At 40.5% G+C, this 26,659-nt stretch overlaps 1 protein-coding gene across 1 annotated transcript in view; it reads right to left on the reverse strand.

Moving 5' to 3' along the window:
• The window catches only part of ano9b (anoctamin 9b), a 208,235-nt gene that overhangs the window by 120,562 nt on the left and 61,014 nt on the right, over positions 1-26,659 (reverse strand). Inside the window, exons 6-7 of the mRNA XM_087996676.1 lie at positions 23,077-23,135; positions 10,552-10,640 (exon numbers count right to left, since the gene is read on the reverse strand). Of these exons, the coding sequence (XP_087852802.1) occupies positions 10,552-10,640; positions 23,077-23,135 (148 nt within the window). The remainder of the gene's footprint in view (positions 1-10,551; positions 10,641-23,076; positions 23,136-26,659) is intronic.

Consider the following 26,659-nt stretch of genomic DNA (forward strand, 5'->3'; position numbering starts at 1 on the left):
ACAGTCTATCTGGAATTAGAAGTTCATTGGCAGAGGTAGCAGCCCCAAGCCTATAAATGCTGACCAACCCCTGCCATTAGATTTAGCCCATGACTTCATGCAAGTTATTAATGGGGAAAGGAGTGTTGTGTGACGAAGAACAGACTCCAAGACCTAAAGTAAAAGGTTAGATTGGAAGGCAAGGCTCGTGGGGATGAGGAAGATGTGGGTAAACCTCTGGGGGCAATTGAGGTCCAGATAAAGGTTCAAATCCTGAAGAGAAGCAAGGACAACAATTGGGAGTAGTAGAGCCACTAAGGTGAAGAGTAGAAGTGTGTGATTGGTCATATGTGAGAACAGGCTACAGAACAGGACCTCTGTGGTGAGCAATATGAAAGTGAAGCTGGCAATGTTAAAATCAATAATAAAATCAATAAAATCAATAATACTTTGTGAACTATGTTGAAGCAAAACAGTGCTAACTAACTCAATGTTAAGCTAGGACTTATTGTAAATTATTCTACTATTTTGAAGCTCTGAGCTTGAACTTCTGATGGCAGAATCACCTTAATTATTATCACTGTCACTGTACGTTTTGTAATGAGCATGTGTTTTTTATATTGGTAATGTACTGCCCAAGAAACGGGTGTAAACTGCTCGAGTTCTCAACCTTCCAAGTCAGTTTTTTAAAAAAATGCTATGTATATTGTCAGATACAGACATACTTGAATTGAATAAGCGGCATGGTGGCTCAGTGGTCAGCACTGCTGCCTCATAGCACCAGGGCCCCAGCTTCAATTCCAGCCTCAGGTGACTGACTGTGTGGAGTTTGCATGTTCTCTCTGTGTCTGCGTGGGTTTGCTCCGGTTTCCTCCCACAGTCCAAAGATGTACAGGTCAGGTGAATTGGCCACGCTAAATTGCCCATAGTGTTAGGTGCATTAGTTAGGGGGAAATGGGTCTGGGTGTGTAGCTCTTCAGAGGGTCGGTGTGACTGGTTGAGCCGAAGGGCCTGTTTCCACACTATAGGGAATCTAATCTAATAGAATGAACTTTGGGCTGTGTGATGATGTGCTCCTTTAACGAGGTTATGCTGTACTTTGCTTTTTTTCTCAGAGCGGACATAAAGCAGTGATTTCAAAAAAGTCTACGTATGAAGGGTTTTAGGGTCAATTTAATTGTATTTAACAGATGCTGCCTCAGGCAAAAGGCTTTCAGGATTAAAAAAAAACACTTGTACAATGAAAGGAGAGTGGCGAGTTCTCCCAGCTCAGCCTTTCTTTGGTTTAATTTGGTTTGGTTTTTTTAGCAGTTTGACTGTTCACTGAAAGCAGGCAATCAGTTTTGAGGCTCTTGGTCCAAGAAACAGCTACATGGAAGAAGGTGTTCCATGATGAATCCCTCTGCCATCTCTCTCTCTCTCTCTCTCCTGTAAGACCCTGTGTTTGATTTTACCCTTTTTTTTTGCAAGGAGAGTTTATGGGGAATGTTGCAAGTATTTGGAACAGCATCATTAAGATGGAATAGCCTGTTGGGTTTTCTGATAGGTTAAGTTATTCTATATTCTGTTCTCTTTTGTTTGTCTGTCAACTTCGGTAAACTTGCAAATAAATTCTGTTTTGTTTAAAACTAAATGGTTGGGCCAACTGCATCATTCCTGGAATGACCACTCTACACCTGCTTAAAACAATTCGCAAACTTAGGATCCAGGCTACTTTCTTGAAACATTTTGAGGGGGTCTGGCTTGGTCTATAACAGAATGGAGGTTCTTTCCTTGATTTGTTCTATAGTTCCGTTTTGGGATTAGGGTTGCTGGGCTTGAATGCAGCAAGTGGTAGGTGTTGGTGTCTTTTGTTCTTGTTGTTGATTTTGGTTGGTTTAAACAGTGCTTGGGATAGCAATGGCTCTTTCAGTCACCAAGAGTTTTCTGGGGGTGGAAGAAGTAACTTTGGGAGTTTTACAAAAGGTGATTAAGGCCAAGCTGCTGGAATTAGCAGACAAGCTGGAGTTGGAGCTACCTCCTTCCATGAAGAAAGGACAGATAATTACAGCAATAGCTCAGCATTTAAGTTTGCAAGAAATGCCATCAGAATCTTTAGACACGGCTAGAAATCAATTGAAGATGAAGCAGCTTGAGTTAGAGGCAAAAGACAAAGAAAAGGCAAAGGAATGAATTACAGTTAAACATAGAGGAAAGAGAGAGAAGAGATAGAAAAGGAGAAAATGGAAAGAAAGAAACAACAGGAGTTTGAACTTCAGAAACTGGCACTTAGACCGGGAGGTCAGCTTAAAACTTTGGAGGAGTTCAAAGATTCACTTCCTGAAGTAGTGAGAACTCATGTGGAAGAGAAGAGAGTTAAAAACAGCTGAAATGGCAGATGATTATGAATTGGTCCACAAATCAAAGTTTGGCTTCCAAAATCAGTTTCAACCCGTGAGCAATAGAAATTGCGGAAAAGAGAAATCCTGACATGGGAAGGGAAAGGTAGATCTTAGTGAAGATCATAAGGATAACTTACCAAGGGGTAAAAAAGAAAATCTTGAAGGAAAGAGAAGTTAAAAAGCACCGATGTTTTCACTGCAATAATGTAGGCCATATGAAATCACAGTGTTGGTGGGTTAGAAAAAGCACTGGGAAGCCAGATGTAGGAAAACAGGATAAGCCAGTGAATTTTGTTAGAGCGGTAACGGAAAGCATAGTGGAGGCTAGAAAGCTGCACCAGAGTGTACAACCTGGTTGGAGGCTGGTTAAAGAGGACGTGCCAGACCTTTTTAAACTATATACCTGCAAAAGTAGAGGTTACTCGCATAAGCCAGGAGCAGCAGATAAAGAAGTTAAAATATTATGAGATACAGGATCCTCTCAATCTGTGAGTTGAATGATGAGGAGACATGTACCTCTGAAAGACTATTGCCAGAAAATGTGCCAGTAACGGGAATTCATAGTGAGACAAGAAGCGCTCAATGCTGTGTAGAGTGGGGTTAGAGTATCCAATAAGAAGTTGTGGTAGGAGTACTGGATAAACTCTCAGCTCCATGAATACAATTTGTCCTAGCTAATGATATACAGAGGAACCTCAATTATCCAAATGAGAGGGGCGGGCACTATTTCATTTGGATAATCGATTATTTGGCTCATCAACTCAATGCCTTTCCTCTGGGGCTCAGAATTTTCTGTTAAGTCTGCTCCCTGTTCAGGAGATGAGGCAGCAGCACAGTGCATGCGAGCCCCTGTCCAACACCTCCCCACAACACTGCCCCCGCCCGCCACCCCCAACACCGTCCCCTGCCCGACTACCAACACTGTGCCCCTGCCCAAGCCCCAACATCACTCCCCATCCGCCCCCGCCCGACCACCAACACTGCGCCCCCACCCAAACCCCAACATCACTCCCCACCTGCCCCCATACCCAGCTCCAACACCGCCACCCAACATCTTCCACCCCCAACCCTGCCCCACACCTCCAGCCGCCCCGCCTCCCCAACCCCATGCAGCCATGCTCCCGACAAACCCCGCCCCTCTACCCCCGGGCTGCTGGAGTGGACACAACAGTAAGACTGCTGCTGCCTTTGTGGGGTAAGCCTCCAAAACAAACACACACACACACATCCTTTTTACTGCAACATTTTGACAAGTTCTATCTCTGCCCTGTACAGGACAATGTTAGAGAGAATATCTGGGGAAAGGGGTTTTAGGGTTCATCCCTGTTTAGAACTCTAAGGAAAGTGTGGACAGAGGGCGGGAAGTCAGTCCTTTGGAGACAGTACCTGGGCTCCCATCGATGTCCAGGACTGTTTTCGGCAGCATTTCAGTGAGCCAAGATCATTTTTAATCACTGTAAATAAAAGACGTGATCAAGGTTGAAACAGCTCTTGATGTAACGTTCCTATCAGGACCTCAAGATCTCCTTTGGATAATCCGATATTCAGACAATTGATATTCTGATAATCGAGGTTCCTCTGTAGCTGGTCCACAGGTAAGAGTGCTGCCTAGTGTGATTTGAAAGCCAGTAGAAATCCAGGCAACTGAACTATTTGCAGGACACATATCCTGGGATTTTTTTCTGACTGTGTGGTAACTAGTTCACAAAGTCACCAGTTGAAACAGGAGAGATCAAAGACTACAGATAAGAGACCCTGTTTGATCGAATGACTGATACAAACCAGGAGCAGATGGATGATACAGCAGATATCTTTAGCTGAAATAAATTAACTGAGTTACAGCAGAAAGATGAAAATTTAAAGCAATTGAATCAAAAGGCATACATGGAAAAAAGAATCTGAATGTATCCCTGACAGCTATTATCTTAAAAATCATGTCTAAATGAGGAAATGGAGACTATCACATATTCAGGCAGATGAGAAATGGGCAGAAGTTCATCAAGTCCATTACCAGTAGGAGATAGAAAAGAGGTGCTGCGGGTAGTGCATGAGCTACCACTAGGGGGTCATTTAGGAATAAGAAAAACACAAGCTAAAATACAAAAACATTTTTACTGGCCTGGACTGCATAAGGACGTAGTTGAATTTTGCCAGACATGTTATACATGTCAGGTGAGTAAAAAACCACAGGCAGTAATAAAACCCACACCTTTAATACCTATTCCTGCTTTTCAGGAACCTTTTTCAAGAGTCTTAATTGATTGCATAGGACCCCTACTTCAAAGAAAAAGTGGGAATCAATATTTGTTACCAATAATGGAAGTGTCCACTGTATTTCCAGAGACAATTCCATTATGCAATATCACAGCTAAAAGGATTGTACAGGAATTACTCAAATTTTTCGCTAGATATGGACTACCCACAGAGATACAATCAAATCAAGGGTCAAACTTTACATCAAAATTATTTAAGGAAGTGATGGACAGCTTAGGAATCAAACAATTTAAATATATAATCCAGAGTCGCAGGGAGTGCTAGAAAGGTGGCATCAGACATTAAAGACCATATTGAGGGCATATAGTCAAGACTATTCAGATGATTGGGATAAGGGAATTCCAGTTGTACTTTTTGAAATCAAAAAACCAAATGAACTGACCAAATTCAGTCCATTTGAGTTAGTTTTTGGGCATGAAGTGAGAGGACTGCTAAAATTGACTAAGGATAAATTAGTAAATTATCATTCAGAAATCACAAATTTGGACTATTGATCAAATTTTAGAGAATGATTAAGTAGAGCTGGGGAATTGGCGAGACAGCATTTGAAAGTATCACAGCATACAATGAAACAGGAAGCATCCAAGTAATCAAAAACTCGCAATTTTGCTATCAGAGATAAAGTGTTAGTGTTATTTCCAGTGATAGGTAAACCTTTAAAGCAAGGTTTAATGGGCTCATCAAGTTGAAAGGAAATTGAATGAGGTGAACTATTTGATAAGGACTCCAGACAGAAAGAAGTCTCACAGAGTGCCTCAAGTGAATACGCTGAAAAGGTATTTTGACAGGGAAGGAAAGCCAAAGGAGACTGTGTTATTGATTACATCACAGGGAAGAACCAAGTTCAGAGGATTCTGAATTGGACATTCCTCAAATTAAACTGGACAATCAGGAAGTTGTCAAAAATTGCAGAGGAAAATTGAAATGACCTGAAAGGGTTATTCCTGTCACATAGGGAGATATGTAGGAATAAGCTGGGAAGTACAGGTACACAATCCTTTATCTGAAATGCTCAGAACCAGCTGGTTTTCAGAATTTGGAATTTTTCGAATTTCAGAATATGTGACAGTTTGATGGTGAAATTTTATAAAATCTTACCGAACAGCAGACTCACTATGAGTACCACGGGCCTTGAGACAGAATTAAGGCCTGCCAGTGCTGGCCCCCACTCTACCCCCACGTCAATGCAGTTACAAATACTGATGCATATCCGATTCCGCAAGACTGTGTTAAAAAGATGGGACAAACAACTTATATTTCTAAGTTGGATTTTCTCAGAGGATACTGGCAGGTACCTTTGTCCAAAAGAGCGAAGGCAATTTCAGCTTTCATAACACCAAATGCTATGTGGTATGAAAAACGCGCCAGCCACATCACAGAGACTAATCAATAAGGTCATTGCTGGATTACTGAATTGTGTCATATATATTGATGACCTGGTGATTTTTAGTCACACATGGAAGAAACATTTGCAACATATATCAGACTTGTTCTTTCAGAAGGCAGACTTGGTGATAAACTTGGCTAAAAGTGAATTTGCCAAAGCCCAAGTCACCTTCCTGGATCATGTTATTGGACATGGACAAATGGCCTCACGTAATGCAAAAACAAAGATAATTGGGGGGTTTCTCATACCATAGACAAGAAGAACAGTACTATATTCCTGGGATTGAGTGGATTTTTGTCAAAAATTCATCCCAAATTTTAGCAGTGTGGCTGTTCCAGTCACTGAATTGCTAAAGAAAGGCAAGAGATTTCAGTGGGCAGCAGACTGGCAGAAGGCATTTGATAGCCTGAAAGCTGTGTTAACCACTGCTCCAGTAGTAGCCACTGTTATGAAGGTGTAAGGGGTACTGTACATTTAAGAGAGTTGAAAGTGAGCAAGGGCTTAGAGAGGCACACACAGTACTGGAATATTTAGAGTGTAAAATTTGGTCCAGCAGCTAGCTGTACCTGGGTTGCTATGAGACAAACTCAAATACAAATTTGGCCAATCAGTTTAAATTATACCCCAAGATACTAAACTCCAATCAAGTTTGAATTTAGTATTTTGACAATATTAAAAGCAGTGAAATGGTCGGATGCTTTGGGGTATAAATATTAGACAAATTGAACAGTTGGAGGAGAACTGTCAAGCCACCAACATTTGCTGACTACCTTTATCTATCATTGACCTGTGAAACAGAAACCCAAAGAAGAAGAAGAAAAGAAGTTAAAAGAAGACGCAAAGAGAAGATTCGACAGTTGGCTGGTTTTGAAATTTGAATTTTTTGGTAAGTCTTAGTTGGGGGGTTTATTGGACCATAAAAGGAGAAGGAGAATCGAGGTTTCCGAAACGTCGATTCTCCTTCTCCTTTGATGCTGCCTGACCTGCTGCGCTTTTCCAGCAACACATTTTTAAGCTCTGATCTCCAGCATCTGCAGTCCTCACTTTCTCCCGGTTTTATTGGACCAGTATTATAGAACGGAAAGTAAAAGATAGGTTAGAGAAAGGAGTTGTAAATAGTTGTTAGTTAATTATTCTCTGTTAGACTTTTAAAAAAGTTGTTAATTTTTCCTTTAAATAGTGACCTTTGGCAAAGTTTTTAGATTAGATTCCCTACAGTTTGGAAACAGGCCCTTCGGCCCAACAAATCCACACTGACCCTCTGAAGAGTAACCCACCCAGACCCATTTCCCTCTGACTAATGCACCTAACACTATGGACAATTTAGAATGGCCAATTCACCTGACCTGCACATCTTTGGACTGTGGGGGGAACCTGAGCATCTGGAGGAAACCCATGTAGACATGGGAAGAATGTGCAAACTCCACACAGACAGTCGCCCAAGGCTGGAATCGAACCCGGGTCCCTGGTGTTGTGAGGCAGCAGTGCTAACCACTGAGCCACCATGCCGCCTTGGCCTCTCGAATTTTAACCAATTACTGCATAGGTTTAATCCTTTCTGTGTTGCTAGTTTAAATTAGCGGGGCGATTTACCCTGTGTCATAACACCACACCTAATTACGCACAGCCATTCACGGTGGATATCGATGCAAGTAATGTGGGTGTAGGTGCTGTGCTCTTACAGGAAGACAAGAAAATAGAACCTATCAGATATTCCTCAAGGAAATTGAATATTCATAAGCAGAAATATTTGACAATTGAGAAAGAGACTTTGAGCTTGATGTTGATGTTACAACATTTCATTGTTTATGTTACCAGTAATGTATCTGAGACAATCATATACACTGATCTCAGACAATCATATATACTGATCATGTGAAGAAATTTAAGGACAAAAATATCTGACTGTTTAGATGGAGCTTGTTATTACAGCCATTCATAGGGTCATAGAGTCATAGAGATGTACAGCATGGAAACAGACCCTTCGGTCCAACCCGTCCATGCAGACCAGGTATCCCAACCCAATCTAGTCCCACTTGCCAGCACCCGGCCCATATCCCTCCAAACCCTTCCTATTCATATACCCATCCAAATGCCTCTTAAATGTTGCAATTGTACTAGCCTCCACCACATCCTCTGGCAGCTCATTCCATACACATACCACACCATCTGCGTGAAAAGGTTGCCCCTTAGGTTTCTTTTATATCTTTCCCCTCTCACCCTAAACCTATGCCCTCTAGTTCTGGACTCCCCGACCCCAGGGAAAAGACTTTGTCTGTTTATCCTATCCATGCCCGTCATAATTTTGTAAACCTCTATAGGTCACCCCTCAGCTTCCGACACTCCAGGGAAAACAGCCCCAGCCTGTTCAGCCTCTCCCTGTAGCTCAGATCCTCCAACCCTGGCAACATCCTTGTAAATCTTTTCTGAACCCTTTCAAGTTTCACAACATCTGTCCAATAGGAAGGAGACCAGAATTGCACGCAATATTCCAACAGTGGCCTAATCAATGTCCTGTACAGCCGCAACATGACCTCCCAACTCCTGTACTCAATACTCTGACCATTAAAGGTAAGCATATCAAACGCCTTCTTCAATTTGAAAATTGTGCATGTGGCAGGACAAGAAAACGTGACTGCCGATTAATTGTTGAGACTTGAATGAGAAATGGAGGCTTTCGGTGACAGGAGTAAAACAGACTGAAACAAAATGTAGTAGTGCATGTTTGCATGATTATTGTTAATGTAACGTATATGTGTGTTGAAGTGCACTAACAATTTAAGATTAAGGGGTTTTAAATGAAGCCATCTTTGGATATTGATAGTTCATTTTTTTAAGGGGGAGGTGTGACAGTGCTGCTCCTTTAACAAGGTTATGCTGTCCTTGGCTTTTTTCTCAGAGAAGTTGTAAAAGCAGCCATTTCAAAAAGCCTACATTTGAAGGGTTTTACAGCCAATTTGATTATAGCTAAGAGATACTGCCTCAGAAAAAGGCTTTCAGGTTTAAAGAAAAACACTTGTACAATGAAAGGGGAGTGGCCAGTTCTCCCAGGTCAGCATTTCTTTGGTTTGGTTTGGTTTGGTTTAGTTTTTCTAGCAGTCTGACTGTTCACTGAAAGCATTCAGTCAGTTTTGAGGCGGTTGCTCCAAGAAACCACTACATGGAAGAAGGTGCATCATTCTGAATCTCTCTGGCATCTCTTTCTCTCCTGTAATATCCTGTGTTTGATTTTACCTTTTTTGTCAAGGGGTGTTTATGGGGAATGCTGCAAGTATTTGGAACAACATCATTAATTTGGGATAGTCTGTTGGGTTTTCCGATTGCTTAAATTATTCTATATTCTGTTCTCTTTTGTTTGTGTGTCATTTAGTAAACTTGGAATAAAATCTGTTTTATTTAAAACTAACTGATTGGGCCAACTGCATCACTCCTGGAATACATCTTAAAACAACAAGCAAAGTTAGAGTCCGGGCTACTTTCTTGAAATGTTTTGAGAGGGTCTGACCTGGTTAATAGCAACTGTCTTTGCCCGTCATGCTAAATGCTCCGTAGACTTTGTGACAACTAATATTGTGTTGAAGTAAGAGTCCCCAGATCTATTTTCTCAGTTATTTGACAGTTATTTTATTGGTTATCCTTTGGTCCCAATATATAATATGTTCAATAGGCAGCTCCTTTCTGACTTCCCTTAATAGTGTAACAATGAAACAAATAACTGTAATGTTTGCACACTCCCCCAGTTTCTTGCATGCAATGTGATTTTTAAATATCCAAGTAAATTTCTTTGTTATTTCCACTATACTTTCATCCTCCATAGATTCTCCATTTTTCCGAATAGTTTTACTTTCACTTAATTTACTCTTTTATTTTCAATTAGGTTATAAAATGTTTTGCTCTTTATATTACCTGGACAATTCCATTTGATTCCTTCTAATCTTTTCAATGCCTTCCAAAATTGTTTACAATTTTCCTGATTCGTCTTTCTAAGAAACAGTTTTATTATATTTCTTTTTTATAAAGTTTGTTTTTAATTCCCTTCCCTGTGAAACTCTCACCTTTGTCCTTGTAATCTTACAGGTTTTGTGCTCAATTCATCTCAACTGAACATTCAACATTACTAATCCATGATGCTTCGCATGATATTTCTGCACATGAAGTCTTTCCTATCTAACTGATTTTAAAATTTATTTTCCTGTCTGGCACTTTTAACTTCTGTCAAAATAGAAATTAATATCAATTAACACATTACCTCTTTTTTTCCTATTGACCTTTATTGGCTCTGATATCCCCCTGTTGCGAATAAATGCCAACTCTCACCTTTTTCGATCACCTCATGTGTCCCTCACAGTCATATTCCAACATTATATCATTCAATTTACTTTGTGAATATTTAATATCCCCTTATCCTCTGGATTCCAGCTAATAATTAACATATACTATGATTGTTGTGTGTTACCTGCCTCCTCCCCCACTCCCAATGCAGATATTAATATAATTATATGATTTGTTAGCACCAAGTTAGAACAACACCTTATCTCATTGATTGGTTGTCCACTTAACAAACATTTCCAATTCGCCCAGTCACTTTGAAACGGATGTACTTGCTTCCAAATTTTTTTCTAGAACGAAAAGAAATCAGTAGAATCAGTTGTTGCTCTTGCTTAAATATTTTGTACTTAATTACATAAGGAACTGGTTTGAAAGTAGAGCTGCGCTTTGCTGTGAATTACTGATTGCAGTATACCAATTAACCCATCCATTGAGATTAAATAAATACATGAATAACTTATATTATAACCACTGGAATCAACACAATAAATTTAAGTAGAGACTTTCACCACTCTTATGTAAAACACCTTGATTTTTTTGAAAATGTGTAGATTAGGTGAATCGGCCATGCTTAATTGCCTATAGTGTTCAGGGATGTGTAGTTATTGTGCATCAGTCACTGGTAAATTACAATAAAGGGTACAGGAATGGGTCTGGGTGAGTTACTCTTCGGAGGGTCGGCATGGACTTGTTACGCAAAATTGCCTGTTTCCACACTGTAGGGATTGTATGATATATAGAAAAGGCGACCAAACCATAGCTTACTAAGGAAATTAGAGATAGTATTAGATCGAAAGAAGAGACACACAAATTGACCAGACCTGAGCAGTGGAAGCAGTTTAGAATTCAGTAAAGGAGGTCAAAGGATTAAGAAAGGGAAGATAGAGTACGGGAATAAGTTTGCAGGGAACATAAAAACTGACTGGAAAAGTTTCTATAGGTATGTGAACAGAAAAAAATCGGTGAAGACAAATGTCCCTTACAGTCAGACACAGGGGCATTTATTATGGGAACAAAGAATGGCTGGCCAACTAAATACATACCTTAGTTCTGTATTCATAAAGGAAGACACAAATAATACACAGGATGTAATGAGAGGAAGGAACTAAAGAAAATCTGTATCGGTAAGGAAATAAGGTAAGGTTGCTGGGATTGAAACCCAATATATATCCAGGTCCTGATAATCTGCATCTCAGACTACTTATGGATGAGGCCCTAGAAATAGCGTTACTTTTGTGGTCATCTTCTAAGATTCCAGAGACTTCGGAACTGTTCCTACAGCTGGAGGCTAATGAATGTCACCCCTCCATTTAAGAATGAAAGCGGAGAGAAAACCGGAATTGTAGACCAGTCAGTCTGGGAAAAAAGGGAGCGTCCATTATAAAAGAATTAATAGCTGAGCATTTGGAAAACAGAGGCAGAATCCAATAGACTTGTGCTTGACAAAAATACTAGAGTTATTTGAAGATTTAATCTTCTAGTAACTAGTAGACTGGATATGGTTTAGCTGGACTTTCAGAAGGCTTCTGTCAAAGACCCATGTAAGAGATTAGTATGTAAAATTAAAGTGCATGGGATTGAGAGTAGTGTATTGAAATGGATAGAAAACTGGATGCCAGGCAAGAATCAACGAGTAGGAACATAGCAGTCATTTTCCGAATGGTAGGCAGTGGCTAGTGGGGTACTGCACAGATCAGTGCTAGGTCTCCAGCTATTCACGATATATATTAATGATTTAGATGAAGGACCTAAATGTAATGTCTCCAAATTTGCAGATGGCACAAAGCTGGGTGGGAGGATAAACTGTGAGGAGGATGCAGAGATGTTTCAGTGCAACTTGGACAAGCTGAATGAGTTGGCAAATGCATGACAGATGCAGTTATGAAGTGAATAAATGTAAGGGTATCCACTATAGTAGCAAAAATAGGAAGGCAGATTATTATCTGATTGGCCATAAGAGAGGGGTATGTGTAATGAGACCTGGGTGTCCTGTTTGTCAGTCACTGAAGGATGCAGGTACCAGGTGGTAAAGAAGGGAAATGGTATGTAGGCCACAGATGGAATACTGTGTCCACTATCAGAAAGATGTGATTGCACTGGAGGGGGTACAGAGGATATTGCCTGTGTTGAAAAGTCTCAGATATGAGGAGAAACTGGATAGATTGGGTAGGCTGGGTTTGTTTTCTTTGAGCAGAGGAAGCTGACAGGCAATCTGATTGAGGTATTCACAATTATGAGAGGTATAGAAACAGCAGATTATGAGAATCCATTCCCCACGGTAGAAGTGTCTAAGAGCAGAGGGCATAGTGTAAGGTGAAGAGCATGTGGTTTAGAGGAGATACGAGAAAGAATGTTTTCACCCAGAGGATGGTTGAAATATGGAACGTGCTAACTGAGAAGGATGGTGGAGGTAGATGCTCTCGCAACATTTAAGATGCATCTGGATGAATCTTGAAATGGCAGATGAATCAAGAACAGGTAATGGGGTTAATGTAGTTTAGTATTTGTTGGTCGGCATAGACATGGTGGGTTGAAGTGACTGAATGACTCTATGACTCTAGTCTTTTCTTGTCAGAATTCTTTTTGTTTTAAGCATTTTTGGTTTTCTATATTTTTCAGTGTGCAGTGATATTTTCCATCTGCAGGCTTTCTCCGCAACCCTGGCACTTACTGGTTTTAGCACTGATTAGTTCAATCAATCAGAAGGTTGTCAATAGGCAGTCATTTCTTAATTCAAAACAAAACTCTTGGTGCCTCTAAGTCTCATTTTCCTCCTCATTGCTTCAAAAAATATTGCATTGGTCAAAAATGTGCAAAACTTGATTTTCAAATTTCAAATGTTTCCTGGAATTTCAGTTATATAGCAACCCAACTTCCATTTCAATTTATAATCTGAGAAAGAATAATATGCAATCTCTTACATTCCTCCATTCTTGAAGAGATTAATATTGTTTTAAATGCATTCCATCAGGTAAACACAATACAAAATATAAAACATTACAAAAATATTTCATTTATTCAACCCACCGATCCACTGCACAGGATTTAACTTCCTGTCAGTTACTTCCCAAATTCTTAAGTACTTCAGTACGATCATATTCTTCCTTAGATGTTTGCTATTGCAAGATCTTTTCATGCAATTCAAACAATTTTTACATCTTATTGAGGGAACTTATTGATTCAATCTCACATTTGACTCCTAAATTTATCTATATTGGTGTTTCTTTGCAACCATGCACACACACACACTTCAAAATGTTGAACAGCCAATAACAATCCCAAAGTCTTCATTTCCACTACATACAGTACTTCTCTTGATGCTGGTTTAATTTCTTAGGAAAGTATCTCCTGAGCTTCTCTATTCATGATTCATTCTCTTGCAATATGATTACAACAACCTCCAAGTCACAATCATTGGTTACCATCTTAAAACACTTTGTAAAGTCAAAGGCAGCAAATACTAGTTTTTTTAGTAGGATTGCCTTCACTTTCTCAAAGGCTGCTTGGTATTTTGCTGACAATACCACATTTGGCTGGTTTCATTTTTAAAAATCTGTTAATGATACAACAATTGTGCCAAAGCTAAAGCACAAATTTCTAACTAAACCCACCCATTCCCAGAAATTTCATGATTTTTCAAATAAAATTCCTCATTCCTAAAACTACCAGAACCTTCATTTTCGTTGTTAGTATCAACACTTATCCTTAGGGCCCTATAATTTATCTAAGGTATATTCTGCAAATTCTCTCTGGTTGAGCTTTATTTCTAAGTTATCTAACTGAAGTTGCATAAACAGATCTTCTAATTGCCTTACATGTTCTTCCCAGCTGTTACTACACATTACAACATTGCCTAATAAACTATAGTTAAGTTCTTAAGCTACAACATAATTCATATGACTTTGGAATGGAATTGGGGCATTTCTAAAACCAACTGGCATTAGTCAACATTGATTTGTTATAAACCCTTTGGTGTAACAAGAACTGATATTAGCTTGTGATGTTTAGTGTACTTGCAATTAGTGCTTCAACAGATAAACCGTAGAAAGGAATGAAGCACTGTTATTCCATCAATACAACCTTCTAACTGAAGAATTGCATATGTATCTGTTTTCATTACATTTGTAACTTGCTGTAATCTATGCAGAATCTAATTTACTCATCGTTATTTTGATACTAACACCACCAGCAAACTCCAACTGCTTTGGTTAGGCTCAGTAAGTTCTAGCATTTATTTGATATCTATTTCCACCTCAGCATGTTTATCTGGCCAAAGCAAAAATGAAGCAATTTTGTTGGTACTGATTTTTGGACATCCACAAGATGCATGGATAACATTGCAAGTCCAGGTATATCTCTACAGATTTCCTTCAATTCCTAAGTAACCTTACTGAATCTTCCCATTGTTTTTCCTCTGAGTACAAAAATATAGTGGCTAATTATCCCACTAATCTGTATTGGCTAGTTGAATTGTAGGAATGATTTGGAGATGCCGGTGTCGGACTGGGGTGACCATCCTCCACGGTGGACTTCGGGACAGGCAACAGCGAAAAGAGGCCAAGATGAGGCTGATAGCTAAGTTTCGTACCCATAGGGAGGGCCTCAACCGGGACCTTGGGTTCATGTCACACTACGGGTGACCACCATTGCACTACACACACACACACACACTCCCACACTCACACATGCATGCTCTTAGAGACTTAGACCACTCTACACTCACACACACACATATACACTCTCTCACAGACACTCACAACCACCCCACCCCAGACACACACACACACTCCACTACAGATACACACTCCCACATGCACCCCTTCGCAGATTTAAGACACTCTACCTCACATTCACACATATATACACTCTCCCTCACACTCTCAACCCCCCAATCCAGACAGACACACGCACAAAGACCCACATGCACACATATACACTGTAGGGAATCTAATCTAATCATATACAAATACATTTGTAGGATGAATTTGTACTTGCAGAGTTACATTGTACTTTGCTCAAAAACTGCATGAAATTATGTTAGACTCTGTTATCTCACTTTTTAGATTAGAATCAGTCTAAACATTATGGCACAGTCAGAGAACACCGGAGGCTAACACCTTCAACATTATCTTGCTAACACCAATTGTTACAGTTAACCTGAGAATGCAACTTTTAAAAAAAGTTTTGTGATTTACACATGAAAGAAGTGAAACTATCATGGTATTTGAACAGATGAAAGACTCCACAAATAATCAAGGTATTTTTTAATGTATAATTTCAGTTACATCACACTGTAAACTTTTGCTATAAATTCTGTGTCTTACAATTGTGTCCTCCACAACCACCTGATGAAGGAGCAGCGCTCCGAAAGCTAGTGTGCTTCCAATTAAACCTGTTGGACTATAACCTCGTGTTGTGTGATTTTTAACTTTGAATTGTAAGAAGTTTGCTTTGTGAACCGTCTATCTTTCCTACCTTACTCTGTCTCTGTTATCCTCCAGTACTCTTACCAATGACATATTTGTTATTTCCTATTGTCCTCACTATGATTAAATTGCTTTCATATTTTTTACGTGGTATAACTAATTTTTCCTCCTGTGATTGAGTTATTTACTCATCAAGAGACTTTACTAACCCTCCTAACTACCTTGTGTAGACCACTGAATATCAAATTCAGAGGTTCATTTTGTAAAGGTAAAAATGCTAGTATTTCATCTCCAGTTTGAAAAGTTCCAGTTGCAGCATGTTTATCTGCCCATTGTTTCATCTTTGCCTGTGATGTTTCTAAATGCTCTTGTGCCATTTGCATACTTTCTGATAGAACACACATCCATGTTTCTTGAGAGACTAACATTGAGCTGAAAATGTGTTGCTGGAAAAGCACAGCAGGTCAGGCAGCATCCAAGGAGCAGGAGAATCGACGTTTCGGGCATGAGCCCTTCTTCAGGAATGAGGAAAGTGTGCCAAGCAGGCTAAGATAAAAGGTAGGGAGGAGGGACTTGGGGGAGGGGCGTTGGAAATGCGATAGGTGGAAGGAGGTTAAGGTGAGGGTGATAGGCCGGAGTGGGGTTGGGGGGGGAGAGGTCAGGAAGAAGATTGCAGGTTAGGTAGGTGGTGCTGAGTTCGATGGTTGGGACTGAGACAAGGTGGGGGGAGGTGAAATGAGGAAACTGAAGAAATCTGAGTTCATCTCTTGTGGTTGGAGAGTTCCTAGGCAGAAGATGAGGCGCTCTTCCTCCAGCCGTCGTGTTGCTATGGTCTGGCGATGGAGGAGTCCAAGGACCTGCATGTCCTTGGTGGAGTGGGAGGGGGAGTTGAAGTATTGAGCCACGGGGTGGTTGGGTTGGTTGGTCCAGGTGTCCCAGAAGTGTTCTCTGAAACGTTCCGCAAGTAGGCGGCCTGTCTCCCCAATATAGAGGAGGCCACATCGGGTGCAGCGGATGCAGTAAATGATGTGTGTGGAGGTGCAGGTGAATTTGTGGCGGATATGGAAGGATCCCTTGGGGCCTTGGAGGTGTGGGCGCAAGTTTTGCATTTCTTGCGGTTGCAGGGGAAGGTGCTGGGAGTGGAGGTTGGGTTGGTGGGGGGTGTGGACCTGAAGTGGGAGTCACGGAGGGAGTGGTCTTTTCGGAATGCTGATAGGGGAGGGGAGGGAAATATATCCCTGGTGGTGGGGTCCGTTTGGAAGTGGCAGAAATGACGATGGATGATACAAATGTATATGGAGGTTGGTGGGGTGGTAGGTGAGGACCAGTGGGGTTCTGTCCTGTTGACGATTGGAGGGGCGGGGCTCAAGGGCGGAGGAGCGGGAAGTGGAGGAGATGCGGTGGAGAGCATCGTCGATCACGTCTGGGGGGAAATTGCGCTCTTTGAAGAAGGAGGCCATCTGGGTTGTTCGGTATTGGAACTGGTCCTCCTGGGAGCAGATGCGGCGGAGACGACACCTCCCCCCCGTACTTCCCTCCAAGGCCACAAGGGATCCTTCCATATTTGCCACAAATTCACCTGCACCTCCACACACATCATTTACTGCATCCGCTGCACCCGATGTGGCCTCCTCTATATTGGGGAGACAGGCCGCCTACTTGCAGAACGTTTCAGAGAACACCTCTGGGACACCCGGACCGACCAACCCAACCACCCCGTGGCTCAACACTTCAACTCCCCCTCCCACTCCACCAAGGACATGCAGATCCTTGGACTCCTCCATCGCCAGACCATAGCAACACGACGGCTGGAGGAAGAGCGCCTCATCTTCCGCCTAGGAACTCTCCAACCACAAGGGATGAACTCAGATTTCTCCAGTTTCCTCATTTCCCCTCCCCCCACCTAGTCTCAGTCCCAACCCTCGAACTCATCACCACCTTCCTAACCTGCAATCTTCTTCCTGACCTCTCCGCCCCCACCCCCACTCCGGCCTATCACCCTCACCTTAACCTCCTTCCACCTATCGCATTTCCGACACCCCTCCCCCAAGTCCATCCTCCCTACCTTTTATCTTAGCCTGCTTGGCACACTTTCCTCATTCCTGAAGAAGGGCTCATGCCCGAAACGTCAATTCTCCTGTTCCTTGGATGCTGCCTGACCTGCTGCGCTTTTCCAGCAACACATTTTCAGGACTTCTACTTAATCAATTTTAGTGGACCCTTATCTCATGACCATAGATCAATTTGAATTAAGTAAACCTAGTAGATTAATTTGGGGATTCTCTGGTAATAATTACTGAAAACATCTATTACCTTGTCTCAATCCTGTGGATTTTCATGATAATATGCCTTAATCATTATTTTGAGATCCTGATGCTATCTCTCCAAAGCTCCCTACATTTACAAATGAAAGGTAGCAGACTTTGTTTTATACCCAAATTGCTGATCTATGTCCTGAAAACTTTTATATATAAAGTGAGAACTTTCATACTATTGTATTTCAATTGGTAGTCCACTACTACCTTAGCTACATTTGTCCTTAAAGGAATAGCTTTGGAAATCAGGTTGTCAAATCCATGAACCACCACCTTAGCAACTGAACCAGACAGCCCAGGACAAGAAGGGCCCAATCCCGAACTGCCTGCAAGTTTGCCTGACCATGTTAGCTCTACCGCAGGCTGAGCACTATAGAGCCATAAGGCTAACTGTAACCCACTCCCTGGATTATAAGGACATGGACCCCCGATTAGGAATATTCTGACCAGTTACCTGAACATGGTCAACCTCCTAACCGATATATGATTTACTGTTCATTCTGAGCAATACGAAGATTGTTCATAGCCAGCAGGTAAAAAGGCAACAGGTACCTGCTCTGACTGCTATGTCAAAAATTCTAGACATCAAATATGTTCAGCACATTTGGTTAGAGGCAAAAATACTGCATATGTTGGAATCCAAAGTAGACAGGCAGGAGGCTGGAAGAACACAGCAAACCAGGCAGCATCAGGAGATGTAGAAGTCAATGTTTCAGGCGGAACAATGTTTCTTCAGGATTGGGGGTGGGTGTGGGGACTGTTCTTCCAGCACATTTGATAAGACACGCATATAAATGAGGTTGGTTTAATAAGGAATTTAACAAGCTATAATCCCTGATAATTGGCAATTATCACCGCCTGTGAGAAACTCTCACCATTTGGCAAATGCATAAAAGATGCAATAATTGTCAGTTCTGCCACACATCTCACCATAGCCCATTTAGTTCCGGTGCATATAAGATTCTGCTGATTTATATTTATACATTCAGTTAATGCCTTTGCAGAGGTATGATGGTATCAGATGTAGGTATAATTTTCACCATTGGCAATAAGGATTCATTCTGCAGTATGCTATCTAGTGTAATGGATAATTTGTCATAGATATTCAGTTGTTGTTTGGCATGAGAATTTCAGTTTTAGAGACATCATCCTGTGTGGCTGATGATGTGCTGCTCTGGAATGTCACCTACATCCTTACAAGGCATGACTGTTGCAGCATTGTAACCTAGGCTTGAAACAATGATGGAGCATATTTCCATGAATCCTATGTGTACATATAAATCTCAAACTTCTGTGCTTTATCCTGGTTCTAGTTCGGATAACTGTTTGCATGGTTATTGATCAGGCTCTTATTTTTCTTCCAACTACTCAACAATGGGTCACACACAAATGGTTAGATGGTGAGAGTGTGGAAAGGGAACTGTGTGAATCTGTCTTTCAAACATAAGAGCTGCCAATGAGAAGTAAACATTTTGAGAAGTTGCATACAGATTTAACATAGTTATTTTTAAATCTTGGCAATTCTCTTTACAGGTAATGATCATGGTTTTTACAGTGCGTTCTGGAAGGTAATTTAACTGAGGGTAATGAAGAGATGAAGTGATAGGTTGAACACTGCATTTCCTGTACATCTTGGAAGGGTGCACTAGTACATTGTTTCACCAAGTTTCCTTTTGTGTACCAAACAATAGTCTGACAGTAGTCTGTCTCTCAAGTGTAATCATGTTCATGGATACAGAAACTTTTGGTCACCATCTTGCACCAGGGCACAAGTGGAATCTTGTAAGGAAGAAGAAATAGTGTCAATTGTTGAGATTGATGGATTTGACATACTTCACATGACTTGATTGGTTGACTGATGTTCTTACTAATGCTAGGTTGATAAGTGGATGCATGTGTCAAAGTATTGTTTTCTTCTGTGCTCATGCATATGGTCTAGCACATCTTGATGTTGAGCTTACAGAATTGTGACTTGCTTGACTTTGAAGATTACATTTATCGAGGTACAACACTTACACCCCAGCCAATCCAAGTGATCGGAGAAGCTCATAGCAGAAACAGTGATGCAAAGACTGAAACAAACACCCTCACACAAATCTGACCCAAACTCTGGATCAGATATGTAGACAACACTTTTGTAATTATGTTACAGCATGGAGGTGAACCCCTCTGTTAATTAAACCAAACACCCAGAAAAGCTTGCCTCGTAATCTGTTAAAATATGAGTGACAGAGAACTCACAAATTCCACAATTTAAAGAAACTAATATCAATTTATTTTTTAACTCGAAAAGTGAACATTAAACATCAACTAGTCACAATTCTAAGCCTTCTTTCTCCTAACTGCTTATTACCTGCCTCCAACTCTGTCATCTCTTTGTTTCTACTACAACAGCCCTTGTTTTGAAATGATACTTACATATCCTTACTGATTTTGAGAAGATAAAGGTGAGGTGCCTTCTGAAGCAGCTGCAGTCCATGTCATGCAGGAAAAGCAAATGCGCTGTGAAGGCAGTTCCAGATTTTTGGTCCAATAATTGTGAAGGGACTGTGATACAATTCCAAGTCAGCCGCAGCAACCTCAGTAACTACATTCCTCGAAGGAAGAAGCACTGTCACTTGGTCTGATTTTTCTGATGTAGGCACTGCATGAATTTCAGAGGACAATACAGAATTGGGATCTGCTCATGGCTCAGTCCCATGGACTTCAGCAAGAAAGGGAAAGGGAAAGCTTCTGTGTCAGCTCAATAGAAGGAGAAGTTGGAAATGAGTTCCTCTGCAGGAGATTTGGACAAGGACTTTGATGGGCTAGCACATTGAGAAAAAAAAAACTGCAGACACAAGAATCCAAAGGAGACAAGCAGAAGGCTGGAAGAACACAGCAAGACAGGCAGCATCAGGAGGAGGAGAAGTCAATGTTTAGGGTGTAACCCTTCTTCAGTCCTGAAGTGTCCTTCAGTCCTGTGTTCTTCCAACCTCCTGCTTGTCTACCTAGCATATACAGAAAGCTGATAGGCTTGCAATACTAGCTGCTTAGTGCAGTGACAGGTTGGAAATGAAGCACTTGGTGCTGTCAAGGGGCATGATAAAGTCCAGTTTCAAAATAGCTCAAGGCATCATGCAGAACTCAAGCTCATTCTTTCTAGTATAAGGATGGTAGCCATTTCCATGATAGAAACTGATGGACCCACTAAAGATGTAACATCTGGTGGCTGAAATCTTAGCTTCTATTGCAACGGTCAGAAGCCATCAGGTCAACTTCAGTGCTGCAGGAAATGCTCAGACAGAAGTCAGAAGATTCATGCCTAAAGCCATAGGCTCTGACAGCTGTTATCATAGTTGCAGACCTCAGCGCTGAAAGCCCTCACAGGTTCTGCAACTGAAGCATAAATTACTGTGAAATCTCTTCAAGTCTGGCAGATTCTGTGGAGACAGAAACAGAGTTAACATTTCATGTCCAATGATTCTGTTCAGAAATGGAGTCGGTACTGATACTGTTAGGTTTTTCCTGCACTTTGTTTTTATTTTGGATCTTGAGCACTTTTGTAGTACTTTGCTTGGACTCATAGTCTGTCTGTTGTTTGATAAAATTATTATGGTGAAGCTCTTGTTTGTGTCTTTTGTCGTAGCATTTTGGCCAAAAGCAAACTATGGTAGAACATTACAGGATAATATGAAGGTGTTGTATGATGAAGAAATACTGACCTAAGTGAACAGGAGTCTGAGCAGGTGCCCAAGGATACATCTTCAGAACCTAAGGGATCCCAGATGCCACCTTCCTGTTTCTTCTTCCCTCCACAAAACACTTTTGTCTATGGAGCGACTGCTCTATCTTCAAGTCATATGATCCAGAGATACCGATATCTTCAGCAGACAATCTGTCAACAGATCACCAAATGTTCTGCCCTTTCTGGGAGAATACTCCTTGCCAAATTCAGCAACTCAGCACAATGCTTCCAAAGTGACTTTGACAAACTTGGCAATAGCAGCAGTTATAAAGATCACTTTTTCTGCAAATTGGGTATCTAGCCCTTTAAATAGCATTCATCTGGTGTGCCTCTTCCTGAACACATAATATTTTTAGAGTAGATGGCACGTACATTCAGAAGATCAGCACAATCCAAATTTCAACAATATACATCTGATCAAATGGACTGTGTTCTGTAATAATGATCCGGCTAGTAATGATGCTTCTAATGCAGGCACAAGTCATACATGCTAGTGCCCTTAGCACTGCACAACTCATATGTATTATGCTCTTAGCATCATGAAGGTTGTGATAGGAGTCTAGTACATGCCACTGACTGAGCCTCTGGTATCTATAGCATGATGGACTCAAATTTCCAGCTCAACATAACTGCCAGAAATAGCATACCTTAATTATATAGCCATTGCCCAGCAATGGGGCTCATCTCATCTCTAGTTCCTTCTTGATAATTATTGCTGATGATTTCAATTGTTTTATATTTAGTAAGACCATTTTGCCGCCTTATTTGATTTAAGTCCATCTGCCATTTTCCAATCACCATCTTCAATGTACACTTCCTCTTTTTTCAAGTACCATTACTGGAATAAAATAAGAAGTACTAGTAACATATCTCCATAGCACATGAACTCCAAGATGCATCATACCGATAACTTCCTTCGTTCTAACAAATCTCCTAACTCTTTTCATTTGTGGTATTTCTGGTTAAAATCTTCATTACAGTGGACAACTATGTAACGGTGGCATTGCATATTCTTTCAACATGGTATTCAGATTCTGATTGACTTTATTAAGATGTAACTACAAACAGTGAATTTCTGGCAGCAGTACAGAATGGCATCATTATTTTCCTGAGTTCTAAGCTAATAAACTACCGTGAAACTTCTATCAAATAAAAGGCATATTTCTTTAAGTGCTAAGTAATTTAATTAATTCTTTAGGAAGTTTAACAAAAACATCCTCTGACATTTTGTTTTACCAAGATAAGTATCAGTGTTTACCTCATGAAGCGGGAAGACTGTTTCAAATGTCTTATTGTTTAGAAATTCACGAAGACCTCCTGTTTTCAAGAAAGATAATATATTTATGTCCAAGCAATGCAAAAGGAATCAGCTCCAATCATGCAATGATTAACCATTGTGACCACGTAACGACTTTCAGTCCATAAACCATGTTTATCTTGAAAGACTTCCAAACTCATCTTACCCACAGATTGGTATTTTATCACTGAAAATCTTGGCTAGAATGCCTTTACTTATTGTAGGGCATAAGAAGTTGGGTAAAATAAAGAGTGGTGCAATAAATTTTAATAGTTTGTTGGTAGTATGAGATAAGGAAAACAAGAAGGTATAAAGTCTCATAATGTTTAGGTCCACAACAATAGTAACTTGAAAAAGGACTTTGCATTTTTGAATTTCTATTTAAATACAATTGGCTGAATTTTCTCAGATGGTCGGAAGGCAGTCGATCCAGCAATATGCTGGGGAAGGTGTCAGGATTTCTTGCAGCCATTATGGATTCAATCCAGCAGGCTCTAGCATAGTCCTGAAGTGAACTTTTTAAATTGGTTTTCCATTGCTTACAGCGAGTGTATGTGGGAATGATTCCCATTGCAACTACATTCAGGTGAAAGGAAAGAAACATTTATTCCTTTTCAAACTTCTAAGAAAACCTGTCTGTTTTTGTGGGTCACACCACACAAACCAGACTTAAAATGCTTTTTACTTTTAAGTATGTCTTGTCAGCTAAGATCACGGTGGCTCAGTGGTTAGCAAGTTGCCTCACAGCATCAAGGGCTCGGGTTTGATTCCAGCCTTGGGTGACTGTCTGTGTGGAGCTTGCACATTCTCCCTATGTCTGCGTGGGTTTTCTTCAGGTGTTCTGGTTTCGTCCCACAGTCCAAAGATGTACAGATTAAGTGAATTGACCACGCAAAATTGCTCACAGTGTTAGGTCCATTAGTCAGCGGGAAATGGTTCTGGGTGGGTTACTCTTTGGAGGGCTGGTGTGCACTTATGGGGCCAAATGGCCTGTTTCCACACTGTAGGGAATCTAATCAAATGGTGGAGCAGATTTGATGGGCCTAACAGACAATTTCTGTTCCTATATGTTCATGGACATAGATCTCTGAAAGTTGCCACCCAGGTTGATAGGATTGTTAAGAAGGTATATGGTGTGTTAGCTTTTATTGGTAAAGGGATTGAGTTTCGGAGCCAAGAGGTCATGTTGCAGCTGTATAAAACTCTGGTGCTACCGTACTTGGAGTATTGCATACAGTTCTGATCAGTGCATTACAGGAAAGCCACGAGGTCATGCTGCATCTGTACAAAGTTCTGGTGCAGCCACACTTGGAGTGTTGCATACAGTTCTGATCATTGCATTATAGGAAGGATGGGGAAACTTTGTAAAGGGTTCAGAGGTGATGTTGCCTGGTACGGTGAGAAGGTCTTACAAGGAAAGGCTGAGGGACCTGAGGCTATTTTCATTAGAGAGAAGATTGAGAGGTGACTTAATTGAGACATCAAAGATAGCCAGTGGGTTAGATTGGGTGGTCAATGACAGCCTTTTTCCTCGGATGAAGATGGCTAGCATGAGGAGACATAGCTTTAAATTGAGGGATGATAGATATAGGACAGATATCAGAGGTAGTTTCTTTACTCAGAGAGCAGAAGGGGCGTGGAACGCACTGTCTGCAACTGTTGTAGACTCACCAACTTTAAGGGCATTTAAATGGTCATTAGATAATCAGATAATTGGATGAAATTACAATAGTGTAGGATAAATAGGCTTCAGATTGATTTCACAGGTCGGCGCATCATCAAGGGCCAAAGGGCCTTTACTGTGCCTTAATGTTCTATATCTTATGATCTTGTAGTCAATCAAGACTACTATCTCTCCCCAGACTGTAATAGATTAGTGGTCATGTCTGTAATTGAAAGTATGAGATAATGAAAGCAGGAAGTGAAATGGATCACTGAAAGTATTGAAAAATCAATCAGTGAATTTTCTTGTAGTTTCATTGTGTTAATACATAAAATGGCCAAAATCAATTGTAATAAAAAGTGCCTGGTTTTTATATGTATACGTATGTATGCATATATTAGAGTTTGTTTTCAAAATGATGGTAGATGGAAGTTGGTTTCTTTTGTGAAGGGTTTAAAAAAAATGTATTTCTGAATCCATGATGTAATGCATGACATTTCAAACAGCAGGGAACCTCTTAAGTGTTAATGGAAGGTAGTTTGTCCTGTGCTGGATTTATGATATGGAGTATAAACATCAAGAGACATTCATTTGCTTTTGCTTTAGGATAACTAAGGATTGAGTTTGGCTTAGGAAACTCAGAGATTGGAAGTTTTTGAGCAGTTTCAGACATAACTGGAAAGAGAGGTACAATACACTTTCTCTCCTAGAAAGGAGTGTAGAATACCTCAGGAAATAAGTTACATTAGTAGAAAGTTTATTTGAGTAACTTTAGTTAGAAATCAGCACTTTATTAAAAGATGAGAAAGTCTAAGCTCTCAGTTTTAAGTATTCCTGTTGAACCAAAGGTAAAAAGCTGAAACAGAATTTGAAATTATAATGCGATATTTTTGGGAAACAGATATAAACCTGGCTTTTCTGTGTGTTTTAAGATATTTCAAACTATAATTAGATAAGCTTAGTTTGTTTTATTTTATCATTTTGCTTTTAAGGAATAAATTGTCATTTATTGGTCCTCAGTAGTAAAGAAAATCTACAGCCTTGTGTGCTTATGTTTCAGTTTTAATCTATCATGCCAGTTTTAATTCTGGGATCTGACTTTTTCCAATAGTAACACGGAAAACACTAGGAGAATACAAGTGTCTCATCCACGTTGCTCTCACTAGGGCAGAGCTGGTGATGTAAAGATAGGCTGCTGACATTATATATATCATGTATAAATGACGTAGACAGAATGTGGTGGTATGGTAACTAAGTTTGCAGATAACATGAAGTTTAGCAGGGTGATTAATAGTGAGGAAGGTCTTAGGTTACAGGAGGAAATAGATGGATTTGTCAGATGGGCCAATCAGTGGCAGATGGAATTTAGTCCTGATGAGTATGAAGTGATGCACTTTAGATGGATTAACAAGAAAAAGGAGTACTCAATGAATGCCAGGACATAAGGAGCAGGATACTGAGGAACAGATGGATCTTGAGATGCTTGTCCAATGATCGCTGAAGGTGACAGGACAGGTTAATAGATAGGTTAAGAAGGCATATGGAAACACCTGCCTTTATCAATAATAGCATAGATAATAAGAGCAGGGGGCTTAAGTTACAGCTAACCAAAACTTTGGTTAGGCTATAGCTGAAGTATTGTGTGTATTTCTGGTGACCTCAGAATAAGAAGGATGTGATTACACTGCAGTGGGTGCAGAGGAGATTCACCACGATGTTGCTTAAGATGGACCATTTTATCACAAAGACAGGCTGGAGGCTCAGGTTGCTTTCTTTCGAGCAGAAAGCTGATGGGGGACATGATAGAGGTGTAAAGGGGCATGGACATGGTGACAGGAAACAACTGTTCCCCTTAGTTGAAGAATTAATAACAAGGGGCCA

Source organism: Chiloscyllium plagiosum, unplaced genomic scaffold (genome assembly GCF_037043375.1).
Source record: "Chiloscyllium plagiosum isolate Xiang-an unplaced genomic scaffold, Cpla_swu_hap1 HiC_scaffold_18, whole genome shotgun sequence".
In the NCBI taxonomy this organism is placed as follows: Eukaryota; Metazoa; Chordata; class Chondrichthyes; order Orectolobiformes; family Hemiscylliidae; genus Chiloscyllium; species Chiloscyllium plagiosum.